Genomic DNA, 9,543 nt, shown 5'->3' with positions numbered 1-9,543 from the left:
TGCAGTCTGCTATTAACTCTGTGAGACTGTTTATAGATTAGCCACAGCAGAGTTAAGTATTAATGCCACCATAGTAAAATGACCACAAGTTACTTTGACATGGCAGCAAAGTACAGATGAGGCTGGTGGGAATGGCATTAGTTATGGGGGTATTTGGTAGCTGCAGGTGGGGAAAAAAAACACCCAGAAAAAGTGAAGTTTCTGGATTTTACGTGTTAAATATGCACAGAATTCAGGAGCTTCCATGTTTTTGCTTTTTGTTTTTTTGCCAAATAAATTGGAGATTTTAAGTTTATCTTGGATGTACTCAGCAGTTCTCTTGATAAATACAGTTGGCAAAATATACAAATAAAAAAAAATACTTACAGTATTTTTTTGGTTCAACACATCAGTTTTGTAAAACTCAAACAGAGGTATATTTGTGTGTCACTTCATTGACTTTACACCCAGGCTTTTGGCTGCACTTGGATTTATCTCTAACCTGGTTGCAAAAAATATTTCAAGAAAAATATGAATACATGCATAATATTGGAGTGTAGTTATGTACAGTGACAAAAACTCTTCTAGAACATGCTTATACAAAAGGTCAAAGGCAGGCAAAGACTTCATAGATTTACCTGTGGTAAAAAGTTAGAAAGAAGTGTTATTCCACTGACTGACTTTGTCGAGCTAAGTGCCAATCCAAAGCTTGTAGTAAACGATTGTGCACTTCTCTCGCAGAGCTTTCCCCCTTCTGATTGTCATTCTACTAGGTACGAAGTTTCTCGTAGTGTTTTGGCGCCCATTTGAGGCGGATGATGCGTATGTCCGGCTCGTGACCGATGCTCAGGTCCCAGCAGTACTCCGGGGAAAGCAGCCTGCTCGGTTTATGAATCAAGAAGTATTTATTTAGATGACTCTCATCGTGCCACAGGGCCTCCACATTGCTCTGTTTATCCAACATGATGTTCAGGTAGCAGGCATCTGCCAAATGCTTCACATTTGCCCACGTGCCTCCAAAGATGGCAGCGTGGTAGTAGAAATCCCCGGTCGCGATGAAGGCTTTGGATTTGGGGTTTCTGTCATAAGTGAACTTACGCTCTTGACTTTTGTAAAAGTGGGCGTGAAGCAAAGCCACGGAATCCCCCAGAGCCTCGGAGCCGAACCTGCCCTTAAACTCCTGATCCACGTCAAAGCAGAAGACGTATCTGAAGTGGTGACGGAGCTCCGACTCGATCGTGTCCGATATCGTCTTCATTCGCATCATAGAGACGTCCTGCCACCGGCTGTGCTTCACCACCGGAACAACTTTGAGGTGTCGCTGAGGAGCAAGCGAGATGTTCGGCACCCTGTCTGGTAAATCCGTAAACACGTAATATGTCACCGGTAATCCCAACATGAAATGTTGTTCTGCTGAAGTGAGGAAAGTCGTGAGATACGCATCCAGGTACCTTAAGTTGAAACACAGAGAGAAACGGTGGATATGATTAGTTTGGTATTTAAGTTTCTGTTGAGTGTTAGTGACATTTAAAACAAGCACAAGACAACAAGCACAAAGAATAGCACAAGAACCAAAACCTTGGCACTGACTAAACAAAAACACAGCATCATGTTCATGGTGCTCGTAATATCAGTGAAACAAAATTCCTTGAAGGAGACACGAAGTAACCTTTAATTTTGATTTAAATGACATTTGGGTTTGTCTCGAATGGCATCTTTCATGAAAAACAAACCGTTTCCAGACAAATAAATGCTGTCGGGTAAAAAAAAAAAAGTAGATAAATCCCTTTTCAATGTATTCAAACACGCAAACATTTGATCCTCTGAACAATTTACATTTTGTTGTCATTTTTACAACCAGCTATTAAATTAGAACCTGGGTTTAGATGACACTGCTAATGATTCAGAACTCCTTAGGGGGTCACAGATGGAACCTGTTTAACTCGACACCCTGATTGCTGCAGTCTGGTGTTGCCTTTGCTTTGTGTTGGGTGTCATCATGCCAAAATCTTAAGAGATCTGAAAAAATAAATCTGAAAAGATTGTAGAAGCCCATTACTCTAGAAAGGGATTTAAAAAGTTTAACAATAATCAGACTCATTCTACTGTTTGGAAGATCATCAACAAGTGGCGTAGATTGGTCCAGGACTGGTCGTCCTACAAAGTTCAGCCCAAGAACCAACCACTGGGTGCAAAAAATAAGAAACCCAACGTTTTATCACAGACTCTGAAGGTAACTCTTGTAACCGTTTTTGTTAAAGTTTACATGTTTGCATGTCTATAATCGGAAAGAGATTGCACAAATTTAACCTGCACGCAAAGTGTGGAATTTATCAGCTTGGCTTTAGGAATGTGTGTAAATATACGCACAACTCTGACCATGCATACGCACATAATCTAGCGGTAGAACAGTGAAACTACAAATAGAAAGCATTCGGGGATTTTGACCTCCGGCACATTCCAGCGTGAGGTTGGAGACATATGCAGCATTTCCAGCCACCACTGAGCAGGATCAAGCCGGCAGTGCTGGATGCCATAACTTCCCTGGCCCCAGCCCACATCCAGCTCCCTTACAGCCATCCCTGATGAGCCCAAATCAAACGGGGACTTAACGCCGTCACTGGATTCCCAAACATAAGTGGAGCCATAGACTGCACCCACATCGCATTCAAAGCAGCATCACTAAACAAATTTCTTTCATTCATTCATTCATTCAATCAACGTAAAAATAACTTTGATGTGCATTTGTCGCTATCAAACGTTGTTGCCTGGTGGCCTAGAGGAACACATGACTCATTCATTGAGCAGAACAGTTCTGTGGGTCTCCAAGCAGGAGCTGCTGAAGACGGCTGGCTTATCGGTGAGTGTCACAGAGTGTGAGATGTTTTAGCTGGACTTTGTTTGGTTATTAAAACATCTCATCTGCAGTGATCAGGGTTATCCACTGGGGAACGCTGGGTGGTAATTCATCCTCCTCCAGTTGCAGTCGTTTCTCTTTTATGGGCTGTGACGCTTTATTTGGCTGAGCTTAATCACTTTTCTGTTTTGTTTTGTTTTTTGTTTTTAATTTTAGTTCTGTGATCTCTCCTCTGACCCAACAGAATCACCTGTGGTGGGTTTCTTGTCCCAGGCATAGACTGTATAAAAGATGGACGTAGCAACCGGCGCTGAAAAATGAAGCCAACCCGGAAGTGTCAAAAACCTGCAGTATCACTACTCATCACGAAATACTACATTCCTCCAGCTCAGGATTTTATTTTTTTTTTATCAGTTTTCATGGTCAAGTCCAGAGATCAGGTGGCCAATCTGAAAATTTTGCGGGGCAAGGGGCGTGGCTGGCTTGATTGACAGTCGGCAGCGACCATACAGATGAAGCGAGCAGAAGGCGGTAAATGTGGGCGGGCAGAGAGGGCCCGCCTCTCAATCCGTCTGACCAATCACTGCTCCTATGGCTCCGCCCCCCTCTCCGATGATTTTTGCGTCACTGGCTCCAAAAATCCAAGATGTCAACCAGGAAGTAGCAAAACCCTGGCTTCATTTTGTCAGTGCAGAAACCAACGGGTGACGTCACGGCAGCTACGTCCATCTTTTGTACAGTCTACGGTCCCATGCAGGATTTTTTTTCTTTCGTTGTTTATCTCAACATTTCACACACCAAACAGTAGTTTCTGGTTGGCTTCAACCTTGCTGACAAGTACCTCAATTTCGGTTTCCAAAAAGTTCCTCTTTGTCACCCTCTTTGCCATGATAATAAAAACACCATTCACTTTTGTAAAGAGGCGTGTTGTTACCATGTATGGATAATTGGAGGCATTTCTGAAGGCAAATGATCCCGAAAGCACACGAGCCTGGTGGTTAAGAACAAGTGGGATTTATCAACACTGATGACTTACTGATGTGCGTACGACCCACGTATGCATGTTTGATAAATATGGATTTCTTTGTACTTGTGCGCACTCTAAATTTCATTCGTAAGACAGAATTTAGAACCTTTTCTACGCAGCGATGATAAATGAGGCCCCTGGCTTTTTGGATTAATGTGCACTGGACGGATGAATCACAGATGGTTGTCTGGCCACAGGAACCGTAGACATGTTTGTGCTTTCAAGAAGAAGAACCTCATTCCAACTGAAGCACGGTGGTGGAATTATTATTGTTTCTTTTGGTCAACTAAGAAGTATGCATTATATCAAAGAGTGTTTGAAGATTATGTGAAGCCACAAAGGTTGAACTGGACCCTAATGATCTTAAGCACACGAGCAAATCCAGCAAACCAAGGAATTGCTCAAAAAGTAGAATAATGAATTCTGGGTTGGCGAAGTACACGGTTGGACTGTAATCTTCAACACCAATGAAAAGCAATGCTAGCTTCTGGGGCAACTTACTTTGTCCACTGAAGAATACTACGTCTATTCTTGTAGAATAAAGGATCAAATGTTTGCTTGTCCAGATGTGATATGATCCATTTTTCACAACTGTATGGTCGTTACGGTTTAGCAGGTTGGCTATGGGTCTGACCCCAGCAGCAGAAATAAAGCCCGTTTAAGCCAGAACAAACACTGGTTTGGAGGTCTTGGGTAAACACAACCTGCTTCACAGTAGATAAAACTCAGCTGATTCAGGCACAGGTATACCTGTCTTCCTGTCCATTCGAAGTGATCACATTATTCCAATATCTTGCCAATTTAAACACCTCTAAAGCAATACTATGCAGCTCTAAAGTGGGCCTGGAAAACCTGTCATTAGTTCTCAAACTGGTGTGGTTACTTGAGTCGGAGTCAGGTTTTTAAAAAAGCTTATTTTTTACCTACGAAACTCCTTGTATGATTGTGGCAATGTTCTGGTAGTGTTAGCACAACAAACCTTCCCACAGCAAACACAGTAAGGGCCACGGTTGAATTTTCTTGGATGTGCTTTTGGTCGAAAAATTGGGGGTCAAACATTCCCTCCCAGATGATCGGCGCGTTCCAAGATGTGCTCGTCTTAACTGCTGCTCTCGCCCTGAAATGGAAGATGAAAACAGATGTTGTCATTTTGAGGGTGAAGGAAGTGAATTCTGTCTTCTGTTCAGCTAACCTCTTTTGCTTTCTAGCAAAAATGAAGGTAACATTCATGTGGCATTAAGATTGCACTCAGTTTTACACAATTTGGGAACTTTTGAGGCATAATTGTGCAGCCAAATTTTTGACATTTTTAGTTATGCAGACAAGTCAGTTATTACCAGAACTATACAGCTGTTTCACATTGAAATACACATTATGAGACGCTCACAGGTTCTGGTTAAAATGTGCACTGTATATGGCATGATGTTAACATGAGAAATTCTACAAATAGAAGCACCATACACTACGTGAAGATTTATTGTTCAGTTAATGTGCCCCCAGAACACCATTACAGACAAAGAGGCTCAACGTTTTAGAGCAGAAAACTACAGAGGTGGCTGATTTAACGTAATTTCTAATCTTCTAATTATGTATCTTAAAATGTATGCTTCCAGAGAAATGGTTGGACATATAAATTAATAGAACAAATCCCAACTGATACCCGTCTCCTGGAATTACTTTCACGAACCCGCATAAAGCAGATGAAACTTGATATACAACATAGCGAGCAAGTCAAAGAATGTTTGTCTTGATCATGCAAAGGTTGTTCTGGGTAAGCAGAAACAATAGTGGTTTGAAAATTGTCCGTATCAATGATGAATAGCCGGTTTGTTTTGCATGCTACTTCCTCCTCCAGAGGTGCTTTGTGTACCTGCATGTGTATTCCATTCATGATTTTCAAAAGCGCAGAACGTTTTTCCTTACACAGTTCCTTCCAGAGTATTACTGGATTATTTTAAGTTATCTGTGAGGTGACAAATGCAATTTACATGCTTCTGTAGCTGTCAAATCCAAATCATTAATGTCCCAATGTACAACTTTAACTAAAAGCTCAAGTTCTTATTAAAACCTATATAAAGGTAGGACTTTTGGTATTTGTGTTTGGTTTTTTCCCCCCTTACTGGTTTTGCCCAAAAGTTGTAAATATGCAGGTCTGTTTTATTTGAAATCAGTGTTTCTTCTTGAAGTTTCTGTAGTTTTAATGGTATTTCCATCAAACAAATAATTCAGCTGGCTAGCTGAAGTCTAAAACCGAAGCTACAGTGCCTGACGCTGACTGAGTCTCACCTTGTTTAACCTTGTCAAACTAGATCCAGTGCCCAACCTTCAGACCAAACATTTATGGCTGAATGGATTTTTAGTCTTTTGTGCAGTTTCTTTTCTTCTTTCTTGGAATATCTTGAAGCTCACTGTTTGACCATGACCTTCCCTTACGCGATTGTTCTATGTGTGACTGAACTTTTTGCTTTGAGTAAACAAGAGAAAAATCCGAGACTTGATGTAAAAAAACGGCGAACAGAAAATACCTGCTGTTGCTAAATGCAACTGGAATGTTTTCACACGGTACTCAAGTGAGTTTGTAACCCTATTTAAGGTTGTATCTGTCTTTACATATGGCTGGCAGTCAGTTTGTCAGTACATGAAAACCAACGAGGCAAAAGCCTTTGTCATTTCCTGTGACCTGCATATTGTTGTTTGCTGGAGGGACTACGAAAGAGTGAACCTGACGCGTGTCACACTCTCACAGGCACCTGAAGAAAAGATTTCTTTGTGTAGCACGTGCCCTTTTTCCCCACGACTGCTTCATATCCGGGAGGGGGATTATGTTTTTGTCAGAGTGATTAATGTGTGACACGTCACTGAGTTGTGAGGCTACGAGTTTTCCTGTTCTGTGTATCCTCCATTTAAACGGGCCTCAGACTAGTCAAGTTAATGTCATGCTAGCCCTATTCAAACAAGAAAGAGAAGGTTTTACTTCTGTCTGAACGTGACAAACTGTTTGCAGGGGGATTTTTGCAAAGATTGACATTTAACATTTGCTTGTTTCCAGAGGACTTCATTCCCAATCATTTCTATGTGATCATGCTGCCTAAATCACTTTCTTTCCCACTGACGACGGTATAGATGTTAGTAGTGGGAGTGTAATGATGGAATGAAGGTGATTGAAAAATACAACTGACTCACTACAATGCATAAGCTGCACTGTGACACCCAGAGGGTTAGTTATGCAGACAAGTCAGTTATATCCATCATCTACACACCGCTTAATCCTCACTAGGGTCATGGGGGGCTGGAGTCTATCCCAGCTGACTCAGGGTGAAGGCAGGTTCACCTGGACAGGTAGCCAGTCTATCACAGGGCTACACTTAGAGACAGACAACCAAGCACACTCACATTCATACCTGCGGACAATTTACAATCACCTCAATTAACCTCAACATGTTTTTGGACCTTGTGGGAGGAAGCCGGAGAACTTGGGGAGAACATACGAACTCCACGCAGAAAGATCCCGGACGCGAACCGGTGACCTTCTAGCTGCGAGGCAACAGTGCTAACCAACTGCGCCACCTTGCAGCCCGCCACTAAACTCTCTAATCAGCAATATTCTCATGATCTTACACTTGCTGCTGCTTGTGTGTGCGAGAAAGACTTGTTTAGGGATTTAAAGCAAATCTAATTACAACCTGTGCAACCATCCCCACACCAGTCACTCTCGGACTACTCATAAACTCGTCACATTTTTTTCCTACACTGTAAGCCATACTCTGCCAGACATTCCAGTTAATCTCGTTATACAATTATAAAAACAGCTTCCTAAATAACACACAGAGATCAGATCTCTCTTTCTACTAAAAGGGATCGGCAGGCATTGCTGGGCAGGATGTAGGCTACCGTAAACTTGTCAAACAAACATTTGCTTTGTCTATCCAGTTTAGCATAGGTGACTCAAGCGTGGCGGCCAACAAAACTCACGGCTACCCAGCCCTCCTCTCTCTGGCAAAACCAGCGCACGACTGACTGTCAGTCCTTTTGACAGCTCAGCCTGTCACCGACTACACCCGCATGTCCCAGGCTCCACATCACCATGACAACCAAATAAAACAAACTATTAACCCAGTGATCAATACTGAAAAACAACATCTCCTACAGTGAGATACATGTAAAAGCTGAAATGTTAATAGTATGGAACGTTTTCCTCTTCATACAAAGGCTAATGTGAAAAAATCTTCAAGTATTATATCAAGTGATGAAAGATCTGGCTAATCTGGACTGTTCTGACAAAAAAAAAAAAACAATATACAGCAGGGCTGATTAACTCCTAAAATGAACCAGACGAGAGTTTAATTGTAGTGAAATTACCCTGAAAATAGAGCAGGGCTCAACAGTTTTAGGGTTGTTTTGGTTACAATACTGCACATGTTTAATGGGTAGTTATAGTGCCTCCAGTTATCAGTAATACTTTTATTTTTGTAGATCTCTTACCCAAAGTCCAGTGTGTCGTCCAAATTAACACAATGTCCTGGTGGCGCTACGGTGGCCAACTCCAGATTCTCTCTGAGGATGACGCCTGATAAATAGCTGATATTGGAAAAAGAAAAAAAAAAAAAAGAGCTGTCATGTTAGTGGAATAAAATTTCTGGGTAGAGATTCTTGCAAATAGCTCTTATGGACTTTTTTTATACACACCTTGAATATAACAAAATGCCACTGAGAGCGAGCAGCAAAAGACAGCAGAAGATTCCGACGTTTCTTGATCTGAAAACGTTCCCGCTGGGATCACGCATAAGCAGACGAACAAAAAACAAGAGAAAACACTTCAGTGTGATTTTAAATAAAGTGCATGATGTTATATTGAGCACGCAGGGGCATAACAAAGCTGTACGAGGGCTGCAGACGAATGTGAATGTTCATAAAACGTCAGAATGTAAAGTTCAGCCGTGTGAGCATTTCTGGTCTTGGTATTTCGACAATTGCATTACTTCTAAATTGAACACTGCTTTGGCTTATGAACAAAGACAATATTGAAACTACGGGCTCCAAAGTAGACAGACGATGCAACAAAAGATAAACAGGTGAGACAACATGATCACTAAAACAAAAATGAGTACATCTCTGATTTCCGATAATCCTAACTGCCTGGACAATGGGTATGAACACCAAAACTTTCTTAGTTTTGGAAGCATTTCGCCAAGTATTTAGGAGCTACAGAACACTCCACAGTGCCACTGATAGGCTGCTCTCCTAAAATGACCCCCACACGGTGCGCTAGTTGCACAATTAAAACTAAAAAACAAAAACAAAAGGACAACTGCGTGGGACGTGGCACGGTGGTCCTGTGTGTTCATCACCATCTCATCACCACCGTCTTGTAATGGAAAAATACTGCATCTGCATGAAGAATGTCAAAGCAAGTTTCGCTAAGTTTCATTAAAGCTGGGTGGAAAGCTTGAGAGTCCCTCTGCAATGAAGACTCTGCTTGACTCTCACACGCTCACCTGTCTGTCTGACACTGTTTCAGTTCCTCCTGAGCTAACTGACGTTCCACACACTCTTTGGGCTGCACACAAGTATGATGTGGGACTAATCTGCACTGCACAGCCAGTGATCGTCAGGGCAAAGTCACAATACCACAATATCCACTCAAACCTGAAGCCATACAGGGCATTAAACCTGTGTTTGA

At 41.9% G+C, this 9,543-nt stretch overlaps 1 protein-coding gene across 1 annotated transcript; it reads right to left on the bottom strand.

Moving 5' to 3' along the window:
- Nucleotides 1-270: 270 nt before the first annotated feature.
- Nucleotides 271-8,629, bottom strand: LOC103368059 (N-acetyllactosaminide alpha-1,3-galactosyltransferase-like). The gene is made up of 4 exons (XM_008296302.1): nucleotides 8,550-8,629; nucleotides 8,346-8,441; nucleotides 4,843-4,980; nucleotides 271-1,430 (listed from the first exon to the last, which is right to left on the bottom strand). The coding sequence occupies exons 3-4, from the start codon at nucleotides 4,920-4,922 to the stop codon at nucleotides 749-751; spliced, it is 762 nt and encodes a 253-aa protein (XP_008294524.1). The 5' UTR covers nucleotides 4,923-4,980; nucleotides 8,346-8,441; nucleotides 8,550-8,629; the 3' UTR covers nucleotides 271-748.
- Between the last annotated feature and the right edge of the window lie 914 nt (nucleotides 8,630-9,543).

Source organism: Stegastes partitus, unplaced genomic scaffold (genome assembly GCF_000690725.1).
Source record: "Stegastes partitus isolate 25-593 unplaced genomic scaffold, Stegastes_partitus-1.0.2 Scaffold1118, whole genome shotgun sequence".
In the NCBI taxonomy this organism is placed as follows: domain Eukaryota; kingdom Metazoa; phylum Chordata; class Actinopteri; family Pomacentridae; genus Stegastes; species Stegastes partitus.
The sequence above is the reverse complement of the archived record's forward strand: the minus strand, read 5'-3'. Positions and strand labels throughout refer to the sequence as shown.